A 13,367-nucleotide genomic window follows, 5' to 3' on the forward strand; every position below is an offset into this window, starting at 1 on the left:
ATGTGGTAGAACGTATTCTTTCATAACAAATCTTCTTACTGTCTTCTGCACTGGGAGAATCACAGGACATAAAATTCTCTGGGAAATGGCCCTGAGTAAAAACATTTTATAACTTTATGTTCTCAGTTTCAGATTTATGGTTCGAATAAGAGCTTTTCTATTGTAAAAATTGCAAAAAAGTGTTCAATGAGAAAATTTTGGAGGGTATTTGAGAAATTCATTGACAGCGCCAAGAAAGTTGAAGAAATTCGTATTTCTGACTACTTTCAGAATTATAAGAAAATCAGATAAAAAAAAAACATTTGAAAGCACTACATTCACTGAGGCATTTCTGAGAGAAGTTAATGTATTGACTCTCAACATCTGCTTTCTGACATCTCAGTGGTTTTCTGAAAATGGCTGTCTGTGTATTCGTCCTCCTCAGGAGTTTCCTCCAGAGCCCTCTTAAGAACCGTTTTGAGGGACCGATGCTTTCTACGCTGCCTAAAGGAGCCTACAAGGAAGTAGATGATGGGGTTGGCAGAGCTGTTTACACAGGACAGGACCACAGTAACTTGGTAAATGTAACAAAAGGGATAATGTAAATGGATCCCAAACCAATATAACAGGAACAAGTAAAGCCCAAGAGGCAGGCCACAGATGAGGTAGACCATCACTGTGAGAGAGATCGTAACGTACAGTCTGGCCAGTGGTTTCCGCCGGGAACCACAGAGGATCCTCACCAGTAGGGCCAGACTGGACCCAAAGAGAAGCATAAACAAAAGAACCAGAAATGCACTTATAATAAAGTCAACGTTTTTCCACAAATGAAGATGAGTCTCACCCAGGAATCCTGAGAAGAACCAATCAAGGATGCCTATGAGAAAGGACAGAACCCAGATTAGGGCACATATGATAGCTGATGTGTTTGTTGGGCGGTGGCAGTGGTACCAGATTGGCCACAATACAGAAAGGCAGCGCTCTGTGCTAATAGCACTGAGGATGCTCAGGTCTGAGATATAGGGAATGATTGCTACATTGCCTAAGATTTCTTTGCTTAATTTATGAGCATAGATGCCATAGAAGTCAATGATCCGTAGCAGAGAGTCCGTAATGTGGCAACAGAGGAAGAAGGAGTCTGCCAGAGCCAGGTTGAGGACATAGACTGAGATGGCTTTCCTGCGCATGCGAAATCCCAGGAGCCAGAGCACAATGGTGTTTCCTGCCAATCCAACCAGAGCAATGATGAAGACCAGGAGGGATGGGCTCAGGATTGGATTGCACTTGGGATGGCCAGTTTCATTCAGTGGTGTAGATTCTGTGTTGTGGGATGAGATGGTTGGATCCATGCTCACAAATCTTCCAGTAGTGTCCCTGAGAACACAAACCATATTTGAACACCTTAATATTGACTCTTCTTTTTGAGATCATAATGTAATATAGATATTGTTGTCAACATGGCTAAATAAAATCATTTATAAATAAAAGGAGAGTAACAGGAGCACACGTATTAAGAATTCTGGACCGTGGATTCAAATTCAGAGCTTGTTTATACTCTATAGTCTGGGTCATTCTTCCTGTGTATAACCTTTAAATCACATGGAAATGATTCTCTTCTCTCGTGGTCAGTGTTGGATTTATTACCTGCTCATGGTAACCCCAGAAGAGAAACATCACATTTGCCTCCCTAGGACTTAAAATAACATAGAAAAGATGAAGATATCAGGGTTTTGGTGAGGTACATTAAGGGAAAGATACTTCCATGTGGTCAAAAGAATGGATTCTGAGTTTTACCCCTAACTCTGGGTAGAGATGTGACTCTGGTCTGCTCAGCAGCTTACAGCATCACATGCATTTACCTCCTCCCTTGAGTTGGCCAAGCTGCACCTGTCAGTCACCTGGCCAGGAGATTGCTAAGGTGGCAGAAGGAATGACAACTCCCTCATCCTTCACAGGAGTGCCACCCTCTATGGAGCCATCTCCGACCTTCCCTGTCTGCTTCTCTGAATGCACTCTAACTCAGAAAAGTGTAATGTTCCCTTTTCTTTCTTTAGATTTCCTTTTGAACATGGGCCAAAAGCCCAAGTAAGGTTTTCCTGACACTCTGGATTTTCTTGATCATTTCTGAAACACACATTCCTTTCTACCATGGAGTTTCTTCCCAGCTTTCATTGCTGGATATGCCAGCTTTCTTGGGATGTCAAAAGGCACAGCTTTTTCTCTTTCCCTTATCCATCTTCTTCCTTCTGGCAGCTGCCCAAATTTACAGCTTGCTTCCTTTGTTTTGCTCTGAAATTTTAGTAAAACTGTTATTGAGCTTCCTTCTGAATCTATTTTTATATTTTTTTGTGGGGGGTGTTCTAAAATTCTCTTATTACCGAGGGAACCCTGATTTCTCCTATAACACAAGGACTCATTATGGCTTGGCTGAGCACATAGATTTATTTTTGTACACAAATCGTGTATATATAGGTAGGCTGGGTTTGGAGAGAGTGGCAGAGGGTTTTATATGAATCTGGACTGAATTGCTCAGCAACATAAAGTACAGAAAAAAAGAGAGTGAGGTCTTAGTGCCTGGAACAGGGGTAGAGAAATTAAAACAGAACAACAAAAGGAAGAGTTAATTGGCGTGGTGTGAAGTAAGCCACAAAATGGATTCCATTCTTTCTCCCAGGAGATCTTTAGTGGTATTTACTTTGCAGGAGAAAGCTTTTGCTTGAGAGGAGCTTTTGAAGGGAAATAGAAGTGTAGGACTTAAAATATAAAGAGACAGCACACACACACACACACACACACACACACACACACACACACACACACACCCTAGTTGTAGAAAGAGCAACGAAGCTGAAATCAACTGCTATTTTCTCTTTTAGTTGTTTTAGCAGTCGAAGAGGTAAGGATTAACATTTTTCTTTTTAAATTTTAGAAATGAGAAAGAGAAGCCAGTGAAGAGGAAGAGAGATATGGGTATAAGCCAATTAAAGACAGATGCCCCACTCCAGTGTCTCTCTTCTGCTTCACAAACTAGATGTGACTCCCTTCAGAGGACATACCTAGAGAGGAGGCTCCCAGTAGTGGACAGAGGGTCAGTCCATTCTCCTATCAGGCAGAAAATATAGTTTTTTTTGACAAGCTTTCAAAAACCTTAGTTGTCTGGAGGGTATGGGAAGGAAACTAGGATCTTTGTTGTCTGGAAACAGGGCCTTTCAGTTTGAGCATGTGGTTTTAGAGTCACTGGGAGACATCACCAGGAGACTGGAGGGGGTGGTGAGTATGAATTTTTGGCTCCTAGCTCTTGACCTGTGAGGCTGTGAGTTGGCAAAGGCAGTGACTTTCCACTTGCATGACTGTCCTTTTCTGCTACTACAACTATAGCTAGGATTTATTCTCTTCCAGGAAATGCTTCTTCTCTGGCTATGTATAGGGTTAAATACAGCACTCTACTATGGCACGCCTTATGGTGAAAAATCATGCATCATCGGTATCTCTCAATCCTGTCTATGACTGTAAACTGCTAACTCAAGGAACATTCCTCAAATATTTCAGTCTATGATAACATTTTTATTTTGACACCTTTTCAGGTCTCAGATACGCAAAGGAGAATAACACTGAAAAGCAAATAGAACAATGAGACCTGGTAAGTAGCAGCCAGTCTGGAAAACAAGGTCTGAATGTGATCCTCATCCATTCTTCCCTTTTCTTTCTTTCTTTTTTGAGACAGTCTTTCTATGTAACCCAGGCTGGGCTGCAACCTTCTATGTAGCCCAGGCTGACTTCAAGTGAATGTAATCCTCCTTCCTCATTCTCCAAATACTGAGATCAAGGGAGCATGTGACCACATTAGCTTTTACCTTTCCTTGTAAATGAATGTAAGATGCACCATTCCCCCCATGGCAACACATTGGAAAAACTGGGGTAAAAGAAGGGTCAGTGGTTTCAGTAACCTTACCGACATTCCTCCCATATTTAAGGTTGCCAACACTTTTTAAATGCAGCCTCATGTCTCCACTCTTTCCTTGAAGGAAGTCCAGTGGTCCCCACATGCAGCTTCTCAGTATTGAGGCAGAAGGATACGAACATAGACAAATATTTTTTTTTTCAACAAACTCTGGAAACAAACATATCTGGACACAAATCCTTACCTTTCTTCCAATGCTCTGTCAGGAGCTGAAGAGCTGACTTGTGCTGAATTTGAAGTCTTCTGGGGTTGTGGATGCTAGAACATCTTTTTACATCTCCCAAGAAATACCAGTAGGAGGGTTAATCAGAGCTGGTGACCAAGTGAGGCTTACTGAGATGCTGGGCAGCCCATGTGATTTCTTGGGCTGGGGATTAATAAGATACCAAATCAATGTGAGGCACAATTCTTCACAGAGCTATTTCTGGACGACTTCCCAGTTTCCACTCCTATATGAACCTCTCCCACCCCACCTTATCTTGTATCCCCCCACCTCGGTAAGTAAGTACCATTCTGAAGCTTTAATTGCCAACTATGGGCCTAGGCAGTAACGATGGTAGCTCAAATGAGCTGCATGTAAGATTTATAGCTAAGGTACATTGTGGTGTCTCTAGAGCATCCTCCTGGCCTGGCTTTTTTTTTTTTCTTTCCTATTTTCTTCACCCGATAACTGACTTGTAGATGTCCTTTTATTGTAACTGACAGACAAGTTCCCACAGAGGGAACCTCTTCCCCAGTCCCACTCTCTAGACGTCACTTTCTCTTAGCTCTTTTAAATTCTCTGAATAGTAAAGTTATACTTCTGTTTTTAGTTATTCGTGTTGAAAGCTGAACCAACTGAGTATTTCATTATAAACTAGAGTTCAGCCTATGGAGTGTATACTGCCTCCTCCCTCCATTTATGAAATTTATTATATACCTATTTTTGTGTAGTGTAAGCAGTAACGCTTACAAGGTTTATTTATCTCCTGTGGTCTCTTTTCTTGAGCCACACTTTATAACCAGATTAGCTATTTGCCATCTAATGTCATTTAAAAGTCAATCTGTTTTATGTGCTTAGAATATTATTTATTGGATTTCTTCTACATAATACAAAACACCGATTTGTGTTCTTTCTAAATTTGCTGAATCTGCTTTCATTATTTGTATGTGTATGGTTTCAGGGTTGACCATTCTTCAATGGACAGCCAATAAGGACTCACCCCTAGGAGAGGCTAATTCTCCTTCTCCCAGTAATTGTTAGTAGCCAATGGTTCTTTGTTTAGGGGTGGGACCTTGTGAAGATTTTCCTTCCACACTAACATGTCCATTTCTTTTGCCATTGTCCCCTTGTTTATGTTGCTGTTTTAGAAGAGACTGTTTCACAGCAGACTTCCTGGTATTCTGGCTCTTAAAGTCTTTATGCCCTTTTCCATTATGTTCCATAGGTCATAGATGCAGGAGCTATGATGTAGATGTATTTGTTGGGGCTGGGCTCCCCATGATCTGTTAATCTCTGCAGTCGTTGCATCCAGTTGTGGTCTTCTGTGACAGTCTCCATTTGCTGTAAAAACAGGCTTCTTTAAGGAGGGGCAGTAGCTACATTTATCTCTGGGTATAAGGATGGATAGAATTTAGAATGTAGCAAGTAGTTATGTTGGTCTAGCAAAGTGTGGGAAGTAAATTCTTTTATATATATACTTATTTATTTTTTAAATTTATTTACATTTCAAGTGTTATCCACTTACATGGCTCCCCCCTTCATGGAAACCCCCTATCCCTCCCCCTCCCCCTGTTTCTATGAGGGTGTTCCTCCACCCACCCACCCACTCCTGCCTCCCTGCCCTCAATTCCCCTACACTGGGGCATCTGTTGAACCTTCATAGGACCAAGGACCTCTCCTCCCATTGATGCCTGACAAAGCCATCCTCTGCTACATATGCAGCTGGAGCCATGTATACTCCTTGGTTGGAGGCTTAGTCCCTGGAATCTCTGCTTGGTTGATACTGTTGCTCTTCCTATGAGGTTGCAAACCCCTTCAGCTCCTTCAGTCCTTTCTCTACTTTTTTTGTTTGTTTGTTTTGTTTTTTGTTTTTTGAGACAGGTTTCTCTGTATAGCCCTGGCTATACAGAACTGGAACTCACTCTGTAGAGCAGGCTGGCCTTGAACTCAGAAATCTGCCTGCCTCTGCCTCCCAAGTGCTAAGATTAAAGGCGTGCACCACCCCTGCCCAGCTACCTTTCTCTAACTCCTCCATGGGGACCCCACATTCAGTGCAATGGTTGGCTGTGAGCATCCAACTCCATATTTATAAGGCTCTGGCAGGGCCTCTCAGGAGACAGCTATATCAGACTCCTTTCAGCAAGCATTTCTTAGTATCCACAATAGTGTTGGAGTTTGGTGACTGTATCTGGGATGAATCCCCAATAGATTCTTTTAAAGAAATTTGTACACAATTTGTTTTAATTAAGCTGAAGAAATGAAAACAAGGGCAATCTGATAATAAAACTTCACTAGAAGCAACTCCAAAAGGTGGAATTTTGTGAAGTGGATATAAGAATTTGGTCACAAAAAAGTCCCATTTTTGTGATTGTATTAGCAATTTATAAGAGATCTGAGGCTCTTTTGCAATTATAAATGTCCAAGTTTCTTTAAAGATACATTACACAAGTTCAAATATCAATCCAAAAACAATGAGAAAATGACAATAAATGCTTATGATGTGTTGTAAAAATAATTATACCTTTTAAGTAAACCCAACAAGAAATCACCATAAAGTTCTTAGAATATTGCCAGCTTATCAAGTAAGAATGAAATGCACACACATACCAGCTTAAATTATAATAAAAAACATTATGCTATGAAAAACATGAGAAATAATTCTAATAAAATTAGGGAACCATTAAAAGGAGAAACCACACAAAAATAAAGGAATATAGAAAAGTTTACAGTTAAAGTTCTGGTGTAAGTTATGAAGAAGTCACAAAACCCACATCTAAGTATTTTGACAAGAATAAGCCCATGAGACAGAGGGATAATTCATGAGTCAAAAAGTAATTCAATTAGAAGGGGCAGAAATGACTGGCGAAATAGTAAACATAAAATGAAGCAAACAGTAGGTACTTGTAACACTGTGCTTCAAAACTCAGCAACAGGAATGTTCTAGAACTCAAGATTAAGAGAATGGTACTGTCCCCTGGAAGGAAGGACCCTGAGAGAACAGTTTCCTTTTGCAGTTAAAAGGTGGGGTGCTGCCAGAACAGAAGCTCAAAGTAGGCTTTCAGCATGTATTTTTAAATTTTCTTCTTGTCTATATCCCATCTCAGTTTCATTTTCAAAATTCTGGGATGTATCATGAATCCCCAGATGAGAGGCAGCTTTGTTGACAAGAAAGAACCACCACCATGTGTCTAGCCCTATGTTGGATTCATTACTCTGACCCACAACTGGAATAGGCTCTGAATGTGACTGTTCTATGATCAGTGTTCCTTCTCCCAATTACATTTTGTTCTTGCCCCCTTTCAAAAAAAATTATTTCTGAACATAGACTGTCACTCCTGTATCTACCACAGGCAGCTAGATGATTCCTCTTAACAAAATTGCAATATTCCACTTCTATTTTCAAAAGATTTTTTTGTTCTTAATTTTTCATGCATCAGCAAAATTCTACATCATAAAATAGAAACAGTCGTGGTGTGCACGCCTGCATGTAGAGTCAGCTTCTTGTGGGCTAGCTATGCACTATGGGTAGCAGTTTGCAGATACTTCTTGGACCTCAGAACTGGCTCTGTAATGAACAAGAGCCAGAAACATCATAAGAAAGGTAAACCTGGTCTCAGGCACACTCTAGGGTCCCCACTAGACCCTAGACACTCTAGACACCATGGGGCAGAAAAACAACTCAAGTGTTACAACAAACCTCTCTCTCTCCACGCTGCTGTCAGCTTAGCCACAGAAATATATTGAAATCTAAATTTGTTTATTTTTATTTTTTATTAGATGTTTTCTCTATTTATATTTCAAATGTTATCCCCTTTCCGGGTTTTTCCTCCGAAAACCCCCTATCCCCTTCCTGATCCCCCTGCTCACCAACCCATCCACTCCTGCTTCCCTGTCCTGACATTCCCCTACACTGGGACATCGAGCCTTCACAGGACCAAGGGCCTCTCCTCCTACTGATGACTGACAAGGCCATCCTCTGCTACATATGCAGCGAGAGCCATGGATCCTACCATGTGTACTCTTTGGTTGGTGGTTTAGTCCCTGGGAGCTCTGGGGGGTACTAGTTGGTTCATATTGTTGTTCCTCCTATGGGGCTGCAAACACCTTCAACTCCTTGGGTCCTTTTTCTTGCTCCTCCATTGGGGACACTGTGTTTAGTCCAATGGTTGGCTGAGAGCATCCACCTCTGTATTTGTCAGGCACTAGCTCAGGAGATAGCTATATCAGGCTCCTGTCAGCAAACACTTGTTGGTATCCACAATAGTGTCTGGGTTTGGTGACTGAGATGGATCCCCAGGTGGGGCAGTCTTTAGATGGCTTTTCCTTCAGAAAACATGCACTTTAAAAATATTTTTTATTATTTAAAACAATTTTTAAATTTAAATATATTTTGATCTTTTTTCATTTTTTATTAGTATTTTATTTATTTACATTTCAAATGTTATCCCCCTTCTCTGTTTTCCCTCTACAAGACCCCTATTGTCTCCCTCTTCCCTGCCTCTATGAGGGTGCTCCCCCACCCACCCACTTACTCCTGCCTTAGTACCCTAGCATTTCCCTACCCTGGGTCATTGAGCCTCCACAGGACCAAGGGGCTCTTATCCTAGTGATGCCCACAAAGGCCATCTTCTGCTAAATATGTGGCTGGAACCATGGATGCCCTCCATGTGTACTCTTTGGTTGGTAGTTTAGTTCCTGGGAGCTTTGGGGGGGGGTCTAGTTGCTTGTTATTGTGGTTCTTCCTATGGTGTTGCAAACCCCTCCAGCTCCTATAGTCCTTGCACTAACTTCTTCACTGGGGTTTCTGTGCTCAGTTTGATGGTTGGCTGCAAGCATCTGTATCTGTATTGGCCTGGCTCTGGTAGAGTCTCTCAGGGGACAGCTATACCAGGTTCCTGTTAGTAAGCCATTCTTGGCATCATTAGTAGTGTCTAGGTTTGGTGTCTGCAGATGGGATAGATCCCTAGGTGTGACAGTCTCTGGATGGCCTTTTCTTCAATGCTCTACTCTTTGTCCTTGCATTTCCTTTTGACAGGAGGAATTCTGGATTAATATTTTTGAGGTGGGTGCACGGCCCCATCCCTCCACTGGGGGCTGTGCCTATCCACTGGATATAGTCTCTACAGGTTCTCTCTCCCCTTTTGTTAGGCTGTAGCAGAGGAGGAGGAGGAACAGGAAGTAGCCACTAGAAAGTCCCATGTGCCAGAGACCCAAAAGGTTCCCAGCACCCAACAGGGAGGACATATTTTGATTTTATTTTTCCCCTCACCCAAGTTTGTCCAGAACCTTTCCTATTCCCTACCCACCCAGCTTTAAGTTCTTTCTTACAAAACAAACCAAAACCCCAATACAACAACAAAACACCCCAAACCTAGAAAACAAAATACAATATTGCCCCAAAAGAAAAGAGCAAAGCAAAGCCAGCCAACCAAAAGAGCCCACACCAATCAAATTGTGATCAAGTAAAAGTGTACACACAAAACTGTGGAGTTTGTTATATGTTGGTCAACTACTCCCGAACATGAGATCTGTCCTGAAGTGGTTGATATACTAAGTGTCATTCCATTGGAAAAAACTGATTCTCTCTCTCTCAGAACATATAAATGACAGTTCTTTTGTTAACTTTTATCCTAGTGAATATCAAAGTTGATATTTATTCATTCATTCACTCATTCATTCACTCAAACAAAATAAAATATAATAAAGTAAACCAAAAATTATTACTTCAAAGTCTAACAAAACAGACCAATGGAGGAAAAAGGCCCAAGAAAGGGCCCAATTGTCAGAGACCCACTTGTTTCCATGCTCAGGAATACCATGAACACACTAAACTGGAAGCCATAGTGTAAGTGTATAGGACTTGGTGCAGACCTGTGAAGGCCCTGTGCATGCTGCTTCTGTCTCTGTGAGTTCATGTGAGGTTTGTTGATCTAGAGGGCCTCATTTACTTGGTGTCCTCCATCCCCTCTAGCTACTATATTCTTTCTGCCTCTTAGTCCTCAGGGTTCCCTGGGCCTTGAGGGGAGGAAATAGATTGTTTTCTAAGGTCCATGACATCATTAGCCCCAGGAAGCTTACTAGGTATCCAGTACCATAGCTCCTTTGTAGGACATTTAATAGCAAGGAAAGGGCTCAGGATAAGGTACACATGACAAGTAATATTTTCCTTGGTGGCAGCAATGGCACTAGATGGTCATCAATTGATCAGGTAATGCTTAATGCTAATGATGAGCATGCTTGGTTCTGTGATGTCTGAAAAGATTGACATTGGGATTAAAAAATGTAACTACGGTGTGGAATGGCTCGAAAATGCTGGCATACTCTAGATGGGAACTTATAATGTGGTGGCACTTGAAGAAGTTAACTCAGGTCAGACTGAGAATTTAGACAGAGACATTCTTGAACATGTATAGTTTAAGATCCACCATTCACCCACATCAACTGCCAGATGAACTAGGGCAGTGGTGGACACATGCAGACTTGGGAATCAGGATCTAGGTGAGGAGGCTTGATTTTATCTCTACTGATGCTCCAGGAAGGCTCAACATGCAATGTATGAAGGTACCCACTCTTTGAACCAACCTGCCATGTGGTAATTATTGAAATTATATTGCAGGGGAAGAAAACAGATGAATGTAGAGAGCAGGTGACTTACCGAGATCCTAAGAGTCCATGAACAGATATCCAAACTGAGGTCATGTTGACTATAAACTGTGGTCTGGTCTCTATTACAATATAGACCCACATTGATGTGAGATAGGCTTAGGCTAAAAAACCAAACATTACTCTGCCCAAAGATAGACATTTTCTCTTGACAGCAAAAATACAGGAAGACAAGAGTTGATGCTGGTACCTTTATGACTATGGGTACACATCCAAAGAGGAGAAAGAAGGTCATGTGCTTTTATTTTATTTTATTTTTTTAAAATTCAGTGCCATTGCTGCCACCAAGGAAAATATTACTTGTCATGTGTACCTTATCCTGAGCCCTTTCCTTGCTATTAAATGTCCTACAAAGGAGCTATGGTACTGGATACCTAGTAAGCTTCCTGGGGCTAATGATGTCATGGACCTTAGAAAACAATCTATTTCCTCCCCTCAAGGCCCAGGGAGCCCTGTGGAATAAGAGGCAGAAAGAATATAGGAGCTAAACTTGAAGCCACATTTTAAGGGTAACATGAATGATTTCCTAAATTGTGGTAACAGCTGTAGCGGGAAATATTCTATAAGAGATTTGACTAATGTATAGGGAAAGTTTCATGAGAAGAAAGCAAAAAAAAAAAAAAAAAAAAAACCCTAAGGATAACTTAGTGTTATAATTTAGGCAAAATTTAGGCAAAAGCTTTAAACTGTTTTGGTGAGGATAAAACCTAGGCACTTGTACATACTTGGTGAGCATCCTGCTCCTGAAGCAGAGCCACAACCTTTTTGTTTTTTTCTTGCTTTGTATTGTTTGGTTTTGTTTTTATTAATTAACTAATTAACACACACATATATTTTTTACTAATTCACTTTACATCCTGCTCACTGCCTGCCTCCTGGTAAAACCCCCTCCCAATTTTTGCCCCCATCCTCCCTCCTCTTCTCTTCTGAGCAGGTGGGGACACCCCTGGGTATACCCCAACCCTGGAACATCAAGTCTCTGTGGGACTAGGCATTCTTTCCCACTGAGTCCAGACAACATAGTCCAGCTACAAGAACATATCCCACATATGGGCAACAGCTTTTGGGACAGCCCTGCTCCAGTTGTTCGAGACCCACATGAAGACTAAGTTGCATATCTGCTACATATGTGTGGGGAGGCCTAGGTCCAGCTAACTCGTATGCTCTTTGGTTGGAGGTCAGTTTCTGAGAGGATAGTTGACTCTGTTGTTCTTCCTGCAATCCAGAGATCAAGCTTATGGGCTTGAGAGGCTTATGACCTTTGCTAGGACTGGTGTGAGGATGGCTGAGCCTGACGGGTTACAAATGGCTCCTTGTGACAGCTGCTGAAGACAGAATCCATTTTTATATTAGACACATTGCACGGTGTCTAGCTGTAAGTTCTGCACACTATGATCTCACTGTTCAGTAAATGAGTGAATGCATGAATGCGGAGCCTGATAGGATGTTTGGATTAATTGAAAAAATGAAAAAATTAAAGCAGCACATAGCTGTGCTGAGATGAAGGAAATTGCACTTAATACAATTCTTTTTGCAAACATTTCCTTCTGACTTTGGAGCAATTACCTACATGGGTTGGTCTAAGTAATTGAGTTTTACCATTACATGCTTTTAAAGTGTGTACTCAGTGAGGCTTTGAGCACTTTAGAAACATTTTAATACTCACTGTGTATGGGGTTGGGCTTGTATTTGAGCTAATTTACCCAGAAATATGGGGAAGGAGGGGTCAGTGAGGAGAGGACTGGATGCCATTGAAAAGAGGTATTTACCCAGAAATATGGGGAAGGAGGGGCCAGTGAGGAGAGTCTGGATGCCATTGAAAAGAGGTATTTGAAGAAGCGGTACGTACAGACGACTACTTACTGAGGTGTATAATGCAAACATCCATTTTTCTGTCTGACAACATCTTTAGTAGAATTAGTTTTCATATGTTTTTTCTTGAGAGGAGTCCAAGGAGAACATAGGTAAAGTACAGTGTTTGGGATATAGAGAAATGCTTAAAGTGATTTCTACTCACAACTAGCTCATTTCTGGGTCAAAATCGGCAGGTGACTGGGTTTAGCAGATATTTTCCCCCTTTAGTCCTTGTATGAGCTTATGATGTAAACGTACTTTTACTTCTTTACAGAGAATGGTACCATAACCCGCGTGGCCTCATGTATTATGAACTTGAATTCAGCATGGCAGCCTCAGGCCCTGTTGATTTTTTTCTATTTTAAAATTTTAATCAAAATATAATTGCATCATTTCCTTCCTTCCATTTCCTCTCTTCAACCCCTGTAAGCCCCCTTCACTTCCTGTCAAACTCATGGCCTATTTTTCTTTAGTTATTACTGTTATACATTGATAAGGATAAATGTATAGATACAATCTACTGACTCCATTCACTAGTGTTGCTTGTAAGCACATGATTTGAAGACTAAAAGCTTGATATTGCATAGCCAACTAGGGGCTCATACCTAGGGAAATTAATTTTCTATTAGAAGTTCTTAATTACCTATAGTCCTTTTTCTAGGGATTGGTTCCTATGAGATTCCCTCCCTTCATTTTAGCATGTCATGG

General features: G+C 41.2%; 1 protein-coding gene across 1 annotated transcript; it reads right to left on the reverse strand.

Annotated features, from left to right (window-relative positions):
- Positions 1-307: 307 nt before the first annotated feature.
- On the reverse strand, positions 308-4,252 carry LOC116100515 (mas-related G-protein coupled receptor member X1). Its single transcript, XM_031384316.1, has 2 exons — positions 4,125-4,252; positions 308-1,353 (listed from the first exon to the last, which is right to left on the reverse strand). Exon 2 carries the CDS (start codon positions 1,326-1,328, stop codon positions 357-359), a length of 972 nt encoding a protein of 323 aa, XP_031240176.1. The 5' UTR covers positions 1,329-1,353; positions 4,125-4,252; the 3' UTR covers positions 308-356.
- Between the last annotated feature and the right edge of the window lie 9,115 nt (positions 4,253-13,367).

The sequence above is a fragment of the Mastomys coucha genome, unplaced genomic scaffold (genome assembly GCF_008632895.1).
Source record: "Mastomys coucha isolate ucsf_1 unplaced genomic scaffold, UCSF_Mcou_1 pScaffold21, whole genome shotgun sequence".
NCBI lineage: Eukaryota > Metazoa > Chordata > Mammalia > Rodentia > Muridae > Mastomys > Mastomys coucha.

Excerpts from the sequence above, each read along its gene's own strand:
- LOC116100515 (XM_031384316.1), bottom strand. The coding sequence starts at position 1,328 with ATGGATCCAACCATCTCATCCCACAACACAGAATCTACACCACTGAAT.